Below are 23,018 nucleotides of genomic sequence, written 5' to 3'. Positions count from 1 at the left end.
GAATCTGTAGTTTTCCAGCTTGATGGCAATTTTTAAGCTACATAGATGTTGTCATTTTTTCACCTACTTAGGTACATCACAAAATACAGGAAACTCATAAGGAGCCAGTTGAATGAGACTGACAATAAGAGCAAACTGGTTCATGCCAATGGTGTGGTTAAGAGTGGTTAAGCACTGGAATAAATTGCCTAGGGAGACTGTGGAATCTCCATCATTGGGGATTTTTAAGAGCAGGTTGGACAAACACCTGTCAGGAATGGTCTAGATAATACTTAGTCCTGCCTTGAGTGCAGGGGACTGGACTAGATAACCTCTTGAAGTCCCTTCCAGTTCTATGATTCTATGATTACAACAGAAAATAAACTAGCAAGAGCACAATTCACGAAAATCTAAAAGGAAGTCCAAATGTTTACATTTTCCACTATATAATGGGATGCAGACTTTAGCACCATGTATGTGCTAATACAGTTTGTATGTATGAATAGTTAGCAAAATTAAACTACAAAAATAATTTACTGAATACCAACTTTAAAACAAAATTTCTGAAAAGGTTTATAGCTGGAATGAAGTCATAGAATAATAACTCACAAGAATACACTGAATTAATAAATGTTAACCATGTTTAATAAAATAAAGCCTTCATATTTAAACTTAATTCAAGATACAATTGCTAGGTTTTTTCCCCCCTCTATCTCCTTCTCAAGTACAGATTTAAAAATATGTACATTAAATAAATTTGACTGACAAAAACTGAACAGATTTTTTAAAATTAGAAGCTTAATGGGCAATATTTTGCACACTCACATTTTTGCCTTTCTGCCAAGGGTCCCCTGCAACATGCCGACAGCCCACAGGAGATTTCCTTAAAGTCTATGTGATTGTCACGATTTTCATCAAAGGCATTAAACAAACCTACAAACCACAGAAGCATCACCACACACTGAATGTGATCAGACAAACTCACGAACAATATTTAGCACTTACATAATGCTTTACATCTTCAAATCAAGGTACAAACATTAGTTACAGTAATTAATCCTAAACACCTGTGAGGCAGATAATTAAGAATTATTATGCCCATTTTACAGATGGGAAAACCAAAAAAGCATGTTAAGGGACTTACCCATGGTTAGACAGAGCCAGGAATACAAAAACCTCAGGAATTCCTGGCCAACAGTCTCATTCTTAGACCATGCTCTCTTCCTAATGTTTAATAATTTACACAAGCCTTTCGTGCATTTGGGGAATAACTTTAGTTGCCAAGGCTGTCAGGGTAAATTTTTCAAACATGCTGAAGGGCAAGATTTTTAAAGTAGTTTAGGCACTTCAAGATACAGATAGGCCCCTAGTGGGATTTTCAAAAATGCCATGGTGCCTAACTCCCACGGATTTTCATTTGAATTAGGCGCACCTAGGTGCTTTGGAAAAGCCCACTATGCACCTCTCTGCATCTTCATGCACCTAAGTATCTTTACAAATCTGGCTCTGCATAATTTAGGATTATCAATGGGACTTGGGAACCTAAATCCTTAGACACATTTGAAAAATCTTCTCTCAATAAAATCTTTACCCTCAATGACTGAAGTGTACCATTCACAAAAGAGATACAGTAGGTACAATAATAGTTCAGGCTTCTCCACATCAGTCCCAACTAATATGCCCTACCTGGGATACACACCACTTCTAGGAGAGAAGAGATAGTTTAGTTGCCAGAGTCCATTTAGGGGGCACAGTCTAACATGGTTTAAATTGTTTTTGCTTTGTTGGGGACTTACGACAATATAATCCACCTGTGGATGCGCCGCCCCTGTATTTAGCCCCTAATGACATTGCTAACAATGTTGTCAAATACTGACAATTGTGGTAGTTTTTGTGATATGGACACCAGCTCATAAAGAAGTGGAATGAGACCTGATTTATTCACATGGAGCACCCAACAGCTATTAGATGGTTACAACCTTCAGTCACTACCAACCTGGCTAGGACTTGGAAGGGCCAACCTAGTTATGAATGGCTCTGTATCCCATTACCAAGCTTCTGAGCTAGTCGCTTTCACCCTCTTTATCTTGCGCTGTTATAAAGAAAGGTCTCTTTAATTGACTGTAGGACAACATTTTAACTGAGCACACTGAATATCCACTTTACAGATTAAACTACTTGGAGTTTTTAAAAAATCTTTTCCATATTCTTGGCTAAAGACGCAGTGGAATAATTTCGCACATTAGAGAATTTCAATAATGACAATAAGGAAGTTTCAAGAAATCATAAGGTAACTTACACAAAACAGATCAGAACATTTGCCAGCTTTCCTGATAGTTCAGATGTATGCCTCTCAGAGGATCTACCTTCTCTTGTCATTCTACATTTGTCAACAAGCAAGCATTCACAACTGCTTTCTATCCTTTTTTTGAGTATTTAGAGCGGAGAGAAATAAATCTTCTCTCAACAGAAGCTTCAAAAAATGAATGAAAAATGTGTTCTTCTGAACACTAAGAAAGCAATACTGCATCTGTGGGAGAGCTTGGCTTTTTAGAGTTCTACAAATAAGCACTTTTGAGATGAAATTAGAGTAGAGTACCATAAGCCCCACACCAATACAACTTCATAGAATGAGTATTTTTATCAGTGTCCCATACCTTCACTCAGAGATGGATGAATGGGAGGGGAAACTAAAGGGCCAAATGTCTCTAAATCAAAACGTCCAGTTCTTGACTGAGCCTTCAAAAGCCAATATCGTTTTTCAAGATCAATGATGTCTGATTCTTCCACTGTAGAGCCAAAAAAAAAAAAAAAAAAGTCAATCTCTGACAAGCAGAACAAGGTCTTTAAAGCGAACATTTAATTTATATCAATACAAAGAAAATGCATACTCAAGACTGTTTAGATACTTAAAGAAACACTAGAATTATAACATTCACTTATGAATACATAGGAAAGTTGTTAAAAAATCCCATGTAGCTTGTCTGCGAATCTAGGAATATTTGGGACAGAAACTTTTGCCACTCTTACAGGGAGTTAAAAGACAGCACAATGAAAACAGATAATTTCTTTAAAAAGAGAAACAACGAATCATTTTATGCCTGCTTCCTGCACACACAAGACCATAGTAATAATGGAGAAACAAGCTAAATTTAGTTTCCTCACTTACAGAATCACTGCACATCACCAGTTACTCCAGAGTGTAAAATCAATTACATTGTGATCTGTCTTGATATCACACGTTCAAAGGTACCACAGAAGTGAACTTTTGCCAGCTGCTGAGTCTGCTGAAGTCTCTTGTTCTATCTGATAAATTTTTTCCCCCTAACACTGATGTCTAATTGCACAGAGAGCATATTTTCTCCATGCTGGTCCTTAATAGGACATCACACATTGGAATACTGAAATCAGGATGTAAAATGATCATTTATACACAAAATATAATGAAAATCCAAGTACAGGACTTGGCTACTTAATTGAGGCATTCATGTCTGAAAACTGTAAGCTAAAGTTAGAACAAATTCCTATACAGAGTACTGTGAAATTAAAACTAACAGTTAATACAACTATGACTTAAACTTACATTTCGACATTACTATCTTTCTACATGTAATGTTTATTTCCAACAATAAAATCATTTGCGTTTATTTCTTTTTCTTATTTATTGTTTCTATTAGAAAAGCACCGGGAGAAACAATGAGTAGCGGGGCCCCACTGCCCAAATTCAGATTTGGGCTCTTCAGGGCAAGGATTATACTAATTTGAAGACAGGATGCAGTCATGAATTTAACAAGGAATGGGGAAGAGGTGAAGGAGGAAACAGCCACAAGAATGTGCATTAACACAGGCCAGTGACATGCACAACTAGATCGTTTCTACACTTTTTTTAAATTTTAAGGTAATTGTCAGATGAATAAGATAAATATGCGAAGTCCCTACTAACCAATTAAATTTTAAAATAGCCAATGGGAAGAGTAAAAGGTTTCCACAAGAAAGCACGAGCAAAACTCCACATGCAAACAACAGCCTCTAGAAAACTGAAGTCTTAGATGAACTTCTGTACTTGAAGAAATAACCTGTTCAAGAAATATTTTCCCCAAAGCATTTTACCCATGTGTTATAAGTATGCGTGTCAACAGTGCTTTCGGTTGGTGTGAATTAAGTGTTTCTCAAATATCTATTTAATAACAAAGCTGTCTATATTAAGAAACACCATGTGTGATCTCATTCCCAGATGGTTCTAAGCCCTTAAAACCATGCCAGCTTTCTAATAGGATTTAACTTCAGCTATTTGGCCTGCTTAGACGATAGAAACAAAACAACGTCACAAGGACTAAAAACAGAACAAAAAAAGAGGCAGTTTTAACATTTCACCTTTGCCTCAACTCCTAGTTTTAGTGGATCAATATAGGCCAATATGTATTCCAGACATAAGAATCTCGTCGGTCTTAATGGCAAAACAAGTTAATAGAAGGGAACACTTCCCCATGCCAATACTGGATTGTGACAGGCAATTTACACTGCCCTATGAATGCAATCACCAGCTGCTTTTTGGTTTATATCTAACCTAAGCAGCATACAGATTTTGGAAAAATAAATAGTAGAATAAACTTGCAAACTTGAAAAATAGTTCTGCATCACAGCTCAAGGTTAAAGTTGCTAGTTTGTATTTCTCGAACACCACTCATTGGTGCTTATTCTGTCATAGTTTTCATATTCAAGAGTGTAGCAACAACGAATGTAAGGATTTTTTTTTTTAAATGGGCCTTGATCCTGGACTACTCTAGTTTACAGCAACTTCCCTCAGCTGCCTCCAGGCCACTTTGTGACCTGCTGCATACTTTTGTGTCTCAGGAAATTCCTTGCAGGTGTGAAAATTTCCCAGGTTCTGGCCCCACTCTAGAATCAGGACCATGCTTTTTAATCTTTACAGCTTCTTTGCTTTTTCACCATGCTGAAGCCTAGGTCAAAAAGGTAAAATTTAAAGGTAGAAAAATAGGTATTAAGCTCACAATTCTGAAACTTAAAGAAAAATTTGTTCAAAAATATGCAACTACTATATTATCTATGAACAGCACGAACAGTGCCTCCTGGAGACTACCAACGTCATAGCCCTGGCTGCTCAGCTGGCTGGATCCAGAGCCGCAAGTCCTGGCCACAGCCTTGCCCTCCTCTAGGATGGCCGTGAACTCCTGCCTTGACTCCTGCAGCAGGAAGTCCTTAAATTCAAACAGTGGGTCTCAGAGGTGCAAATCATACCTCCCCAGCAGGGCCTGCTGTTTGGAGATACGGAACTGGAGACTACCCGTCGAATAAACCTCACATCCAAATGGGTCCAGTCTCTTGGCCTCTTTTTTTTGCTGGGTAGCACTCAACAATCTGTCTGTCCCACTCATTCACTGCTGACACCATCAGGGACCCTGGAGTAGGGGCTGCGAGTAAAGGTACTCAAGGTACCCACTTGCTGGAAAATAGGTTTTCTTTGCTGTCCTTTTTGAGGTGGGGGCAGAGAAGGAGGAGTCTGCCATGGTGATCTGACAGGACCCTCACAGCCTTGTTAACGGGCAAGGCCACTATGGAAGGAGCAGCTGCAGCCAGGATATGTATTAGGCTTTGTGCTGACTCCTTAAACTCCTCAGCTTCCAGGCCGAAGTTTGCAGTGACCCTTTTCAGGAGTTGCTACAGCAAGAGGGGTTGGTCCAACAACTGCCACAGGCAGTAAGAAGGTATTGAGAAGGCACAGGGCTGGCGACACCCTTTATACTGGCACACAACTCCAGAGGGCACTAAAGCCGGCCCAACAGATACCACTGAAAGAAAAATCTCTGGCAACTGTGCATGCGGTATGCACACACCTAACCTGGAATGGAAATGGGCAAGAGACTCGAAGGAAGTTAACTTTAAGACCTAACAAAACAATGGTTAGTTTTTAAACCAAAATACACTCAGTATGTAATAAGGGCAAATGTGTTATGATCTGAGATTGTTTTCCCATCACTCTGGTAGTAAAGTGCACTATCCTTCAAGATATGGGAGTTGAGGATACTCAGCATCTGGCAGAGTAAAGAAAAAACAGATGCGTGGAACAGGAAAGTCCAACGGGCAACTCTTCCATTTTTAGAATTCAGCTGTTCACACATGCAAGGCAGACGAATTCCTACCGACACCTTATTCTCCACAAGCAACATATGCCATTGTGCTACCTCCAATTTCCTTTCCCTAACACTTGTGTCCATTATGAGTCTGTGACCCCTAACCAAGTAACTCCCCAGACAATCATAAGAGAGTCAGCTTCCAATATAGAAAATGGGAAATGCATATCTATATTCCACCGCAATCCATGATATGTATCCAGAGAAGTAAAAAAGAAAAAAAGAAAAAAAAGGTGGACAACCTGAAGTAAGAGGATTTGTCTCAAACAAACCAAAATCCTTGTGGGTGTTAAACCACAAAATTGCAAAAATATGACAGTGTTTTGACAGAAGAGACCCATGATTTATTTGCTTAAAGCAGTCACTCTGAAGATTAGTTTAAAAGCAAATACCTTCATTTAATGTAGGTTTATCCATGTTTTTAAAGGGAAAGGATCAAAACTTTGTGTTGAACAAAAATTAAGCTCTCTATAAAGAGCAAGAACCTCACACCCAAACATTGTGAAAGCATTTTGCATGTTGGGTACGAGCATGCAAAATGGCCGCACCTAGTGCCTAGAAGAAAAACAGGATGTTCTGCATGCCTGCTGTATGGCAACAGCGTAAACGTCTTTCCAGCTCAGAGGTGTTTCATAGTATTGTGGGTTTCTCTCTTCCAGGATGCAAGATTTAGGTGTGCCTGTAAGTACAAGTTATTTTCCCTGTAATCTGCCAGGGAAAATTCTAGGCACGCTTCCTTGTCTTTATCCTCCATGTCACCTGAGTACATACACAACATACAAAAGAAGGTAATTCTAGTTATGAATCAAGAGGTGAAAAAATAGGGTAAACTACATGTTTTAAGACTATTATAGCTGCAAGTAGTCTCCTGAGTTTACCTAGAATACTCAACTGGGATGGAACAAAGAATTCAGATCTGGGACATTCTAAAGAGACATTATTGGATTGTCAGGCAGCTAACTCACCAAGATATAGGTCTAAGATTATTAGAGATCAAACAGACACGGGAGAATCTGTCAGAAGGAGAGAAGACAAGCTGAGGGAAGGTGTATTTTTCCTACAGGTTTAAATGTGCTGGTGTATTGAGAGAGGTCTTGGAAAGTTTCCTGTAAGGAGTGGAGTATGAAATTTCTCTACATTTCTTGTAGCTTCAAAATCAAAAGTAAATGTTTGAGAGAAGAACACGGTCAGAAGAAATGGGCTCCCCTGTGTGAGAAAGTTTCGAGCAAGTGTAGAAAATTGAAGAGTAACATCAATTTATCTGATTATTATTTAGATAACGTGAAAGACAAGTTTGTGCTTTCTATGAACATTTTTCTGCATGTTATGTTGTCCCTAGTTTTCTTGGATTGCTAGAAGTCATGCAAACACTATTTACTTAAGGAACTAAAAACAGCATATAGATTATTTCCTTTTCTTTTAACCTACCCTTATTTAGAAATAAGGAAATATATAAGGATAACAAGCAGGCCAGTTTTGATGCATGATCTAATGGGTGGCTGGTAACACTTGACAATTACATAAGAAAGGATCAGGGAGTTAACACAATGCCTGAACATCTACCAAAGTAGGTAGTTGGCAGCATAAACATGCTTACTGAGGCATCTGCAACATTTATGTTTAATTAAGGACTATTGGGTAAATTGACTGACAAGATACAAAAATAAAGGAAACTTAAAATGGCTTGTGTTTCATTTAAAAAAACGTGTCTATATACTTGGTTTCTTCAAAGTTATCTTAATTGCTTGTGCCAATTTAACCTTGGAAAATAATGATTACCCACTAACGTTTTATCTGCCTTTTTTGTCAAGCAGACCTTTGAATAGCAAGGTTATTGAAAAGACTGTTTTCAAATTGCCATCTTTAAAAGGATTAATAAAATGAATATGAAATCTGCTACACTGGTAACACTAGCCAGACAGGTCCATTGCATTGATTAGACTTAAACAGATTATATATTTTAGAAACCAAAAATAAGAAAGTATAACATTCTTCATTTACAAGATAACCACACTTTGTAGAATTCTCCATCAATTTCACTTATATAAAATTGAAGGATTATTGATTACAGTATATGTGGACATGTAGTCTGAGAGGGTCAGTGATTACAGACCATCCAAAATTCTTCAATAAACTTCTGTGTATATAACCTTATAAATCCAACTGCAACGCACAGGATATATTCCTTATTTTTTACTTTATGTTGTAATCTCATGTTATTTTTTATTCTTATTCTTATTTTAACTAAAATGGCTCCCTTGACCTATTTTTTTTTTAAATTGGGTGCCCAATTTAAAAACCACTTTTTACAATTATTAAGCATTTATCCTCTGAAAACACGGCCTCTCTTCAAGGAGTCTCAAATTAAGTACCCAAAAATCAGGCACCAAAATCACCAGTAACCTCTGAAGATGCAGGCCCCAATATTTGTAGTCCTCTGTCATCAGGGTGACCTGATGTCCCGATTTTATAGGGACAGTCCCGATATTTGGGGCTTTTTCTTATATAGGTACCTATTACCCTCCACCCCCGTCCCAATTTTTCACAATTGCTGTCTGGTCACCCGATCTGTCATTAATTCTGCGGTATGTACTTTTTGTGCTTTTAATCCTTAGCACTGTTTCATATCCCCTGTTTATTTTGTGCAACTTACAGTACATCATCATTGTATTGCTTTTTGTAACTGAAAATAATGAACACAGTAAAAGATTTTGCACAACATGTAGAATGTCTGAAATATCAGTGTCTCCTAAATAACTGTCAGATGGATAAAGAATTTTACATCTTGGTTCTCCAAAGACAAAATACTATAATAAGGCCTGCTCCACTATCATTCAAGTCAATAGGAATCTTTCCACTGACTTTAATGGGTGTTGAACCAGGCCTTAGAAGAGTTGGGCTACCAAATCAACAGTGTTGTTAATGATGAAACAGACAGGAATTTATTTTCTATATATAAGGAAAACACAATATAGCAACAGCCTTGAATGAAAACATAGATGCAAAATTTCTGGGCACAGCAACTATACAACACGCTGTATATTTTTAAGCTTTTTGTATAAGTATATACTCCATACATTTTTGGAGATGCTAGCCTTATACGCCAAGATACACATCTATTACACATTGAGGTTTAATACAATAGGTTGGTAGCCCAGGTCAAATACCATGTATATATTTTGTAAAGTATGAGACACTTATATCTGGGTTGAGACCCCATTCTACTAGATGCTGTACAAATATATAATAAATGGTAGTACCTGCCCCAAAGAGCTTTTGGTATCAGAGTCTCATAAAAGGGGATGAGCCAAAGTGTGTGTTCTCAGTTCATTACATTAGATACTTTCCTAAACTACTGAAGTATCTAAATTCTTAGGTGGGGAACACATATAGTCATTGTTTTTGCACAAAGTTATAGTACATTGATAGTTTATAGCTCTAAATTCTTTTGTCTTAATATTTTGGGGGTTTTTGGCAAATTTTAAAGATAAACACCTTTTAGAACTGTAAAATACTTTAAAATGCAAGTTACTTTTTAACAGCAGTTCAACAACTACAATCAGAGCAATGTTAAAAATGTCAAGTGCATATCCAATTACAGCCTTCATAGAGTATAAACTACTCACAGCTGATATGAGCTTAGTAAGTCAAGGTCCTTGCCACCCTTTATCTAATTTTCAAAATATACAATTTCTTGCACTTACAGTAGTAATACAATCATTTATTTACAATACATATAGAAGAAGAAAGATTAACAGAATATTTTCTGCAGAAATATGGTACCGGAAGAGTTGTCAATCTACTACAGACAGTGAAATAGTTTGAAATGTTATGCACATTAATGCACAGAAAAAGCCTAAGACCATATTCACACAGTTTTGTATTTGCTGCTTAAATATTGTGTACAAGGACACTAATGTTATGAGTATTTCAACATCTCTAAAAATCAATTAATTTTTACCCACCTAAAGGTACAATTCTCTCTGGTTCACAACAATAGAAGCATACCATATTCCCAACATGTTTACTAATGCTCGTCTTGTGTTACTGTTCACCATAATATTCAAGTAAAATCCAGCTCTCATGCACACAAACAGCTCTTCATCTCCAAATAGCTGGGCTGCTACCCAAACAGCAGATGACTGAACAAAAGTATTTTTGTACAAACGCAGTTGTTTGTCACTTTCAAATTAACAGAAGATTCTAGGGCCTCCGGCAGAGAGAGCAGCTTAAAGTGACATACAATGACCCAGCAGCTAAGAGGATAACAAGGTGGTGAGATGAAGATTAAACCATGTTAGGGGTTTTTCATATTGGCCTAAAGCTTGCTATAATATCCTTGTTTTGCTTGATAATAAAAAGGGGATATTTTTTCTGTTTTATTCAGGTTCTTACGCTGTGCCAGTCATCTTAATATCTAAGCACCTATGCTGCAGATGCAAGTGCATATCAATATTAAGAGGAATATAAATACTCTAATTTCATGACAAACAGGTCCTGACTAAGAATTTCAGGCATATAGCTAAGTTCACAGTGCTGGTTCACACCAGAGTATGGTTGTTTTCACATTTACAGTGCAACTGCACAGAGCTAAATATGTATTTCTAGGAAACTTCATAATTTATACACAGCATCCTTTTGAGTATCATACAGAGATACTGTTGTCAGAAGTGTGATTATAATGATCAAAGAATAGTGTATACAAGTCTAGTTCCAGAAAGCCTTTTACTGAGGGTGAAGCAGATTGCTCATTTCATTTTCCCTTCCTGTTACAGACCCATATTCTAATACATCTCTGCATAAAAGTGTACAGGATTTTAAACCCATTCTTTCCAGAAACAGTGCCCTTCACCAAACATCGTTTCAAACATATGCTCCCTTTTACCATCCATTTGTATTTCAGTCATAGGGTTAGCTCTGTGGTTCATCCAAGGCTTCTCTTGTATATGAGTTAAATTAACCACATTTTTGGGCAGACAGTATTGCTGAGACATTTTGCAGGGTCAAGAGAGGATCTCAGTAATCATTCACTGGAAACTAATGACTTTCAACATCAGGCTCACCTGCTCCTGTTTGTTCAGATATCACATGCGGCAGTATGTGTAACAATGACTCTCTAAATCAGGACAGTCGCTGTACGTTCTACATTTGAATTTCAGTCATCCAAACACTTTTGCTTATGCATAGTGACAATGGTCCAATGGAGGGCAGCACTTCACCTGAACTTAAGCACATGCTCAAGTGCATTGCTGAAGAGATTGCTGAAGAGAGTTTAAATTTAGGCATGTGCGTAAATGCATTACTGAACCAAGGACTCTAGAACTAGCTGAATGGATCATCTCAGAATTTTTTCTTGCTCCTGAGTCAATATATTTATATATAAATACTCTAAACATACTGAAGTCTCTATCAATCATGTCCTGTAAACCCATACCAAAAACAATAACCACAACTTAAATTTATAGAGACATCTTGAAACCCACCCCAAAATGACTTAAGAAGATCTCAGTGAATTTACAGGGATAACTCATCCTCCAAAGAAGAGTAACCATTGCCATTCTGCAAAGCCTCAGTAAATCCAGAGCACCTAGCGCACTCGTAGGTGCTACAAAAAAAAATAACAAACAAAGGAACAAGTAGAGGAGGAAAAGTAGAAAACAATTTATTTAACTGTAACTAGAGGAAGAATTGTAGGCATTCATAATCCTTGTACAAACACAGAGGGCTGAAACACTGAAGTGATAGGCAAAAGCAGTAGTAAATGGCATACTGTTATATTAATAAAAACAACACGGAGTCCGGTGGCACCTTAAAGACTAACATTTATTTGAGCATAAGTTTCTCTGAGGAATGCATCCAATGAAGTGAGCTGTAGCTCATGAAAGCTTGTGCTCAAATAAATTGGTTAATCTCTAAGGTGCCACAAGTACTCCTTTTCTTTTTGTGAATACAGACTAACACGGCTACCACTCTGAAACTTCTCTAAGGTACCACCAGACTCCTTGTTGTTTTTGTGCATACAGACTAACCCCCTGATACCTGTTATATTAATAGTGAGTTGACCAGTAAGGAGTTAGAACTTCAGTGATAAGGCCCTATACTGAGAACAGCTAACAAAAGTTTGCCTTTAGACCAAGTGGTAGGTGTTTTTGGAGAAGGAAGATCTCTGTTCTAACGCTGCTCTCAGAGCAAAGTCCTGAACAGCCTGGGTGTGTCACATAGTGAAGTTTCATGTGGCTAAGAATGCTATTACTGAAATACTGTGTTTGGTTCTTGGAGTGCCATACAATGTTAGAAACTCCATTTGCAATGATTAATGATTTGCAATGATTTGGGGGGTATTACATTCTCTTCCCACTGAGCTCTTGACCGGCGTTACAAACTCTGAATTTTATTCTGTTTTGGAGTGCAGAATAAGTTATTATATACTTCCTGATTCTTAACACTGCTTTGTAGACTATGGAATGTAAACAGTATTTTAAATATAAAACCATACATTATTAAAGAGAGATGCAATAATGTTAAATAAAAAAATGCCAATTAAGAGACCTGTTGACACTGCAGTTAATCTCCACTCCTGATTTATGGTGTCACTAGAACTCCTTGATAAGATTATAGCCTTGCTCATTACTCTTACATTCAGTATTCAAGAAAATCATGTTAAAAATCAAGAGGTATGGAATACCCAGTCTTATACTCCACAACTGAGAGACATTTAAACTTTGTTTACTAGGAGGAGAGGGTTATATTCCTCAAACCACTGTAAGTCAAATAATATTTCTTACACATACATGGCTAAAAGTTTCTCTCCTCTTCTCATCCCAAAACATCTTTTAAACCCTATAAAATTAAATCACAAAATTATTCTGCTAGCTTTCAACTGAAATAACCACCATTGTAGAACATTTATGATTTAGGTGAAACGGAACAAAATTTGATTAAAAATGGCAAGTGTGTGCAACTTACCGTGACTTCAAAATTTCATTTATAATTGTGCTGAGAAATGCAATTAAACTCATCTGCATTCAAACATAAATGTTATTTACAAGTGAAAAATTGTAATTCTTTTTATGTTTCCTTGATATCGTGGCTCATTAAACAAATCTAAATGGAGTCACTGATGCTTCACAATAAACATTTGCTGTGTGTTTCTAAATCAATGTTAATAACTTCCACTATTTTTATCACAGCAATTTTTCATGTCCGTGCCACATTATTCAAGAAGTTTAATGGAAAATAAGAGGGGAGAACAGTTGTAGCCTGTTTAAACTATGTACCAGCGGAGGACATCCTATGAAATAACAGCTCAGTGTTAGCATTCAGGAAACAGACTACTAAACCTCTGTTACAAAGTTTCACTGATTACACTAAAACAGAACTGAAAATAAGCAACTCTGCATTATACTTGGCTAACAGTATTTACCTTTTGTTTTTTAAATATCCTTTCAGTGACTTGTTCTCTCGAAAAGCAAACATCCAAGCAAAAAGCACCAAAGTCAGTCTCCACTCACAGGAAAAACAACTCTTTCACAACAGCACTCATTTTATGAGGGCAACTGTAGTAAGAACACATGGTTAAAATAAAAAATATAAAACTCTACTAAAGAATAATGAAGTTGAGTTACACTCTGTACATATCAGAACGTAAAGATTATTCACACTCTGATACAATCATCTCCAAACTACTCAACCCATTTATATATTTTTGTTGTTGCTAAATTTGTATTGTGTAAATCACACAATGACCTTTCTTTTTTACCTTTGGGACCACTAGGGAGATCATCAACAGTATCACAGAAAAAGGAATAATGCACAGTAGTCAGCAGAGGCAGAATACTTTACCATTTTCTGGTTGTCATCAGTATGTTCTAGTCAATTTTCCACATTCCAATATTTGATGTGATATTTACAGCCCTGACACTTGCTCTTTTTCTTATCCTCATTTGATGCACTTAATAGGTAAATAATTGGCAAAATTTATATTTCAATTTTATCCTGAAACTACAACCTATTCTTAGTAATGATGTGGGTTTACTAGATTAAATTAACTACAGCTTAACTTCTTTGCTACACAGCTGTGCGTTCTACAGTTTGAGTCAATTGTATATGGTCAAAGCCATATATAGAATTTTAAGCTACAAGATTCATAGATCAAATCCTATATGTGGCTGAATATTCAGGAAAGCACCACCTAATGTACTTTTTTATACATTTTTTGTTGTTGTTTCTTTTAATCCTAACAATGAAAATACAATTTCTTATCCGGTTATATTGCTGGGCAAATGGCCCATAAAAAACAGGAAATCAAAGAACTAACAATACTTCCAACTATCTAGAAACCATTAGTTGTGAGACAAATGGTTCAGTTTCATGATACTATCTGCTTCCTGCTGAAACACCCAGTAAAGGTTCTAAATTTCACAACAAATAAATATTTGATGATGCTTTAAAATTCTGCTATCTTTACCAGTGGAACCTGTAGCTACAGCTAACAGCATAAGCTGCTATGGTATAGTCAACAAAGCCTGAAAGTTCCTAAAGAAAATTGAAATCAAGGCTCTAGTTTCTCCCAGGACACTTTCACTCACTTGTAATTTTACAAGTATTAACTCTTCTTTTTTTAATAGGCAGAGAACAAGTTGGTTTCAAGGTTAACACTTTCAGTCAAGACAATTACCATGCCAAAGCACAATTAATGAAATCTAGCAGAAAAATGTCAACACTTTTGAGGAGGTGGTTGCTGTTGGGTTTTCTTTTGGGGAATGGAGAGGCAATATCTGCCAAGGTGCAACTGGTAAACCGGAACTGAGATTGTGTAGCTGAACACCTAAGATATCTGAAAGGTATAACTCTTACATGAAGGGGACAATAAATATTAAATGGAAAAGAGAGACTATTGCACTTCCTCCAGAAGTGCAACCAACCAAACCAGACATCAACCTCACCCAAGTATGATAAGCCTTCACAATCAAAGGAATTCAACAGCCTATAGAGAGAACTTGTGACACAGGGATTTGATAGAGGCCTGCAAAGTAATTGTTAGAAGTTGTGGTTTTGATAGACAATGGTGAACACGCACACGCGCAGCCAAAATAACTTTAGTACAACCAAATGGAAGGCGAGGTTATCTAGACAAACTTTTTAAAGAGTCAGCCTACTTATGCTACGAAGTCTACTAATGTGACTTAGTCTGCTCTTTTCTCTCTCTACTGTTCATCTTTTTAATTATAGTACTTGGGTATTAGACTTTTTTTTTTTTTTTTTTAGGAATTTCACATAGTTATCAGAAAAGTGAAAATTATTCAGCTTCAGTGATAAGGAGATGAAGGGAGCCTAAAACAAGGAATCTGGGGGAATGATATAGAGCCAATCCTACTTGGGGCCCGGCTTAAAGGTCATGGACTAAGGAAACCTCCTCTATTAAGTTTCTTGTGCAGGGCAGCAGTCCAACACACAAGGGAAACAGTTGGAAACCAAAGGACAAAAATTAAGCTGAAGGGGGTGAAATATTGAGAACTAGTAATATGGGAACATCATTCAATAAATTGCATTTAATATCCAGAATAAAAAAGGGGTACGCTACTGGTTTATTATACTTTTTACATATTTAACCAGAAATCTCTATGCACAATTAAAGCTGCAGCAGAAAAAAGGGTTACCTACCTGTAACTGTTGTTCTTTGAGATGTGATGCAGGTGTGTGCCACAAGGAAGGTCATTTTCTGACACAGAAAGGAGAAAGAAGAAGCTGGCGAAGGCTCAAAGAGAAGCCCCATAAGAGCTGCTAAGACAGTATTAAGGTTCCACAAAGGAATCGGCTCTTTAACCAGCACATGGAAACAAGTGATTCCTTTCATGTTTCAGAGTAACAGCCGTGTTATGTACCTCGCTGCCACAGGATTTGAAAACACTGACTTCCTATGAATGGGATGATAGCAGCCATACACCTCAGGAGGTCCTGATACATTTTAAAGTACTCAGGCATCAAGGGAGAGGAAGATTTCAGCATGGCAGTGCTGTCCAGGAAGGATAAGGAGGTGGTTTCTTAAGCCAGCAACAGGTACTGTTCTCGCACCCCAGGATGTGGTTGGAAAAGCCCTGGAGGTTCCTGGGGGAATGGGCTTAGTGGTCACTTGCAGCTGAGATGGTTTGGGAGTGGGAGCCACCATCAGGACCAGTGATCTTGCTCTGGAACAGGTCAAGGAATGGGACTTCAGGAACCAGGGAGCATCACAAGGATTCCAAGTAGGCCTCTGGGCATAAGGATAAGGCATTGGGGGACAGTAGATACCTGGCCAAGAGCCCTTGTCCCGACTATAGGACAGATACCTATACTCAATACCAAAGGGATCTGATGGAGATCTCTGGTGCCCATCTGATGACGAAGGGGAAGATGACCCCAACACGGATCTTGAGGAATCCCAGAGGCTCTCTAGTGACAATGGGGCGCCAACCCCGTCCTGATTCATTTTGTGTGACCTCTTCCTCACTGTACCAGAAGAGGGAGAACAACCCCTCTTCCTCCTGGGGGAAATGCCAGAGCCTGAGCACGGAGTGGCATCACTTGCCAGATCCAAAGCAGACTGCCAATCAGATGATGGCCTCCTGCTCCAGCAGGTGCTGCTTCAGCCGCAAGTCCCTGGTCACCCGAGCTCTCTTTGGGAACGACCAGCAGATGAACTACCACTTTCTAACGTGTTCTTCGCGCAGATACAGCGAGCACGTCATGTGGGGATCACTGTTAGGGCTGGCCACCCCACACAATGGACAAGCTTGAACCCTGGTGAGGGCATCACACAGGACAGCCAACTCCTCTAATTAATACTATACTAAATAAGAAACTTAACCTAAGGTGCTACTAACTATTACATACAAGGAAACATTTCTCAGAAACTGAGACAAAGCCACGACTCTAGCCATGGGTAGTGAGAAGGAACCGAAGAGCTTGGACCAGCACCAACCTTAAGTGGCCAGGGATGGGGTAAGGGCCACTGGACACAAACACTGCCCCAGAGGGTACTGATAAGCAGAGTTCTCCACCTCCAGTGTACTGGGCACACACACAGCTAAGTATAATACAAAGCTGCATCTTCTCGAAAAAGGACTCTAGTTTGCTGCTCTGGTGATATAGAATCCCAGACCCTTACTGCAGGATTTCGTTCCAGCTTCCTCAGACCACACAGGGCATTGGTTACAATTCATGAAGCCACATATTCTACTGGAAGAAGTGCAAGTGCCAGAGATCACAAATCTGGTGGCAGGTATTTAGTTTAAGGGAAGCAGACATAACTTGGATTTTTAAGAGCCTGTGACTGGGTTGACCTCTCACTCGCAAACTGCCAGAAGTGGCTACCTTCCACACATCATCTTCGCTTAATACAATTTACAATCTCCTCCAGCACATTCCACGTTGCTCATAATTTTCACAAGACCTAGTATAAATAAACTACCTGGCTTCTTCAAGATGCAAGGATATGTACACAAACAGTATTAGCCGCCTCATTCCATTTCATTTTTTTTTTTAATAGGGAATGCTGATCCTGAAGAACCCACAAAGTTACTTATTCCCTCACACGACAATACTATCTGAACACCTCACAAACATGAATGTATCCTATATATAGATATAGAACAAGTACATTATCATCCTCACAGCTCCCCCCCCCCCCACCTTGGTCTGCAACATGCCCTGAAAGTGAAACTATCTGGGCAATGTCGAAAGCAAAATAGGTGTTGGGGGGGCGGGGAGGGGTGGGAATATTGATAAGTTTAGAAATGAAGTTTTCTTTGGATACTGAGGGGAAAGTACATTTTGATTTGGTTCGGAGAAGTAGTATGATTCAATGGATAGGGCACGGGATTGGGACTCAGGAGATCTATTCAGCTCTCCCACTGCAGACATTCCATGTGACCTTAGCTAAGTCATTTCTCCTATGTGCCTCTGTTTCCTCTCCCACCCTTTGTGTATCTTTCCTGTTCGGACTATAAACTTGGTGGCTTCTGGAACCCCAATCTCAGTTGAGATCTCTAGTCATTAACACAACGTAAATGTTTCTATTACATGCTGGTGCCTCACAGTTGTATGCATTTGGGGAGAAAACATGCCATTGGATAATCATTAACAACCAAAGCAATGTACTGTATTTTCAACTCATGCCAAGGGCACCTAGAGCTCAGAATAGGAGCTTTTATGGGAGTTATGTAAAACCTAAGCAAACAGACTATATATAATTTTACAGCTGAGATACTGAGGCACAGAGATTAAATGACTTGCTCAAGGTCACACATGAAGTCTGTGGAAGAACAGCAAAATGAACCAGATGTGGTTAAGATATTCGACAGCAGCTTGACCAAAGATTATCCTTCCTCTCCTAAATGATACCTAAGTCCTTTGAAAACTTTACACAAGGATTATTTATCTACCACTTAAATGTGGCTCTAGAGGTAGCCGTAATACATGCAGTTTTTAGAAGTAGAAGAATAAATTCAATTGAAACTAAGAGAAATTTTGGGTAAGCATAATGTAAAATTAATCAGGCCCTGATTTGACATCCAATCTGAAAAAAAGCACCGCATATCATCAAAATGGGCCCTAGTATTACTTCAGGATGGACTCAGAAAAAGAGTTCCATCTACATTTCTTTGGCGAGCTTTCCCATATGCAAGTACAGACCAGGTTTCACTCTGTTTAGTTTATACCTAGGACTATAAATAAAGCTAAAACATTGTTCACTCCACAAGAAATGCAAACGTTAAGAGACACCAGTGATGTTTATGACACACTATTTATAGATCTGTGCCAATATTTGTGACTCTTGGTGCACAAAAAAGGGAATCAAATTAATAAGACTTTGTTTAAGATCATTAGAAAAAGGAAGATACATGGAAAATATATTTTCCATTTGGCACATTACAACATTTAAGAAAACATACTTTGCTGACATCCATTAAAACAAGTCTTGTGACCTCAGTACTGTTTCCCATAAAACACTATTTATTATTTTTAGGATACGCAACAAATAACATTCCTCAATAGTGGAACTGTATGTAGCTTAACTTAATAGAGCAGTAGCGATTTGTTGAATGATCACATAGAGAGGCAAAAGTTTTATGAACTCAGGTTAGCAAAGGCCAGATCTATAAGAAAGATACCCATTTATGCAGCAAGAAACGCCAATTACTTACAGTGTGTGACTCCGGCCAGAGTTTGATAGAAGGTAGGGGTGTCACTATCATCGGTGAGTGTAACATACACTCCTCCAGATAGCAGCCAACGAGAGAACGTGAAAGCATCTTTGTTCTGCAATAACCAATTCTTAAACTTTTCATAGTTTACCTTTTCACCCTACAATAAAAGGAAGGAAAACTGAGTAAGTCTTTCTCCTCTTCTCCTGGAGCAATAGTAAATATGAAATATCAAGCTGTATGAATAAGAGGATGTGGCAACCTCCTCTCAAAACAAGTGCTGAAACAATGTCCATGGGACCATGTCAATTCTTCCACATTGCCCTGAAATCCACCAGGAGACTGAGAAATAAGAGCCCTGGGTTCCATTCCAGCTCTGCTACTGACTCAGTGTGGCCTTGGTAAAGTCACTTAAACACGACACTACTTTCCTACCACTCACAAAGTTCTTTTTTTAAATCAACTTTAATGTATTTTTATGGTAGCTGATAAAACCCTGAGCACGTTATAAGAGCATAAAATATTTCCTGTTATATCTATGCAGTGGAAGTGTCTGAAGCCCTTTATTAGTAGAAAGCTGACAAATACTAATAGGACTACTGAAGTTTATCAGTATCACTGTAACCAGCACATCACATTTATGCAATACCTATTGACCCCATTGATTCCAAAATATTTTGCAATATGTGTATAAATCAATATACAAGTCACACTCAATGAAGATTTCATCCATCACTGAAGTGCAGCCATGTTAGAGTGAAACCCAGCAGCTGGGTAATATAAAGTATCAACACTACAAATAGTTTAGGGCACAAAATGAAGAAAAATACCGTCATTGAAACTGCACAGAAGACTGAGGTAGGCAGAACATCACTAACCAAGCTGGAATCTGGTTAAGACCTCTAGGTTGACTCCCCTAATTTGCAAAAGTTCCTTGGAATCCTTAATGACCACAAGCAGGCCAGGTGTTGGGTTCCTTATCCGAAAGGCTAAAAATATTAATACGCGGTTCACTGACAACATAATTAAATGGTTTCTCTGTTATTACGATAAATTCAGAAATAGTGAGAAAGGAGATTTAGCTGTAAACAGTTTCTGCGGGCTGCACACTATTGATGATGTTTTTAAGGAGGTAAGTTTGTGTGTCTGTCAGGACTCTTAGTAAGCTTCGCAGCATATAAAAATTCTAAACATGCTGCTGCTTAAAGCACGTCTATTCATTACGGACTGCCACTCACACAGTCAGGGTGTCTATCACCGAAATCTTATCTGTCAATCCAAGACCTTCACGGGTGTATACTTCATGTTTATATATATTCACAGCAGTGGCAAGAGATCTGCCAAGGAAGACAATGTTTCCAGGTGAGTTTTAGGATTTTTCAGACTCAGAGTTTAAAGGACAAATACATCCTCTATTCCAACCTCCTGCATATCACAGGACATTAAATTTCAGTTACATCTGTACTGAGCACAATAACTTGTGTTTAACTGAAGCATATCTTCCAGAAAGGCATCCAGTTTTGATCTGAAGACATCAAGAGACGGATAATCCACCACTTCCTTTGGTAGCTTGTCCCAATGGTTAATCACCCTCATTGTTAAAAATGTATACCTAATTTCTGATCTACGTTTCTCTGGTTTAAAATTCTAGCCACTGGTTCTTGTTATATCTTTCAGATAACAGAGTGCTTTAGTACCTGGTACTTTCTCCCCATAAAGGTAATACAATGTAATCAAGGCACCTCTCAATCTTTTCTGATGAACTAATCAGATAGAGCTCTTTGTGTCTTTCAGTGTAAGACATTTTCTCGAGCCCTCAAATCATTTTTGGGATCCTTTTCTACACCCCTCCTGTATTACACATGCAGCACAAAGTCAATTAAGCTAAAACCAATTAAGGCCACTAAATGCTGAATAAGGATGTTCAACGTGGGGTTTAATGCAGTTTAACTAATCCACTTCAAATTCACACCTTTAGTTAATTTGGATTAATTTTCCTGGGTGCCCCATGTAGGTACGCTTGCTGTGTCATAAACAAATTGAACTGAAGTGACAAAGGAAGTGAAAAAAAATTTCAGAAAAGTGAAAGATACCTTTAAGAATACCTGCATGTTTTTAAAATAAATGCTATTTGAAATTGCTACACACTGTACTATTGTTTCAACACAGAACTGTGCAAAAAAAATTCAAGTTTTCCTGCATCCTTTCTGAAGTTCAGAGGTAATAAGAAAATATTCCACATGCATTATGTAGATTTCCTCAGCTGTGTTCCATGAGACTAGTAAAAGAGTCTGGCTACCTCAATTTTCCCTTTATGTGTAAATGGGTAATTCCCCACTGTGGCTAGATAAAATGCACAAATTGAAACAGAATGAAGTGGAAATGAAACAAGACTATGTTCTAGAATTAAATATGCCTACTTGATAAATGTTAAGTTAGTTTTTAACACACATCACTGGATGCAGGACCAAGTTGTGCAAGAATTACACCCTGTGCAATCTTAGTGATGTCAGTAGAATTCTATTTTATATTTTCCCCTCTCAAATAGAATAAATGGAGAAAAGCTTGTAAATCCAAACAGTAAAATTTTGATAGAGTAGACATTTTTAAATAGTATTTTGTACATTTGAAACTATACATACTTTCTGAGCTCTCATTTCAATAAAAAGGAGTACTTGTGGCACCTTAGAGACTAACAAATTTATTTGAGCATAAGCTTTCGGGAGCCACAGCTCACTTCATCGGATACATTCAGTGGAAAATACAGTGGGGAGATTTATATACATAGAGAACATGAAACAATGGGTGTTACCATACACACTGTAACGAGAGAGTGATCACTTAAGGTGAGCTATTGCCAGCAGAAGCGGGGGGGTGGGGGGGTGGGTTACACGATGACGGGACCTTTTGTAGCAATAATCAAGGTGGGCCATTTCCAGCAGTTGACAAGAATCACTTGCCCCATAACCTCAGCCATGCAGAACACAATGCCATCCACAGCCTCAGAAACAACTCTGACATCATAATCAAAAAGGCTGACAAAGGAGGTGCTGTTGTCATCATGAATAGGTCGGAATATGAACAAGAGGCTGCTCAGCAGCTCTCCAACACCACTTTCTACAAGCCATTACCCTCTGATCCCACTGAGAGTTACCAAAAGAAACTGCAGCATTTGCTCAAGAAACTTCCTGAAAAAGCACAAGATCAAATCCACACAGACACATCCCTGGAACCCCGACCTGGGATATTCTATCTACTACCCAAGATCCATAAACCTGGAAATCCTGTGGACCCCATCATCTCAGGCATTGGCACCCTGACAGCAGGATTGTCTGGCTATGTAGACTCCCTCCTCAGGCCCAACGCTACCAGCACTCCCAGCTACCTTCAAGACACCACTGACTTCCTGAGGAAACTACAATCCACCGGTGATCTTCCTAATAACACCATCCTGGCCACTATGGATGTAGAAGCCCTCTACACCAACATTCCACACAAAGATGGACTGCAAGCCCTCAGGAACACTATCCCTGATAATGTCACGGCTAACCTGGTGGCTGAACTTTGTGACTTTGTCCTCACCCATAACTATTTTACATTTGGGGACAATGTATACCTTCAAATCAGCGGCACTGCTATGGGTACCCACATGGCCGCACAGTATGCCAACATTTTTATGGCTGACTTAGAACAACGCTTCCTC

At 38.3% G+C, this 23,018-nt stretch overlaps 1 protein-coding gene across 7 annotated transcripts in view; it reads right to left on the bottom strand.

Annotated features, from left to right (window-relative positions):
* USP32 (ubiquitin specific peptidase 32) overlaps window positions 1-23,018 on the bottom strand; it is a 154,255-nt gene that overhangs the window by 53,115 nt on the left and 78,122 nt on the right. For 6 of the 7 annotated variants that reach the window (XM_073315739.1, XM_073315740.1, XM_073315742.1 and 3 more), the window contains 3 exons: window positions 19,316-19,475; window positions 2,637-2,768; window positions 805-912 (listed from right to left, as the gene is read on the bottom strand). In XM_073315739.1, the coding sequence (XP_073171840.1) occupies window positions 805-912; window positions 2,637-2,768; window positions 19,316-19,475 (400 nt within the window). The other variant, XM_073315745.1, reaches the window with a different exon arrangement.

The sequence above is a fragment of the Lepidochelys kempii genome, chromosome 17, assembly GCF_965140265.1.
Source record: "Lepidochelys kempii isolate rLepKem1 chromosome 17, rLepKem1.hap2, whole genome shotgun sequence".
Lineage (NCBI taxonomy): Eukaryota > Metazoa > Chordata > Testudines > Cheloniidae > Lepidochelys > Lepidochelys kempii.
The sequence above is the reverse complement of the archived record's forward strand: the minus strand, read 5'-3'. Positions and strand labels throughout refer to the sequence as shown.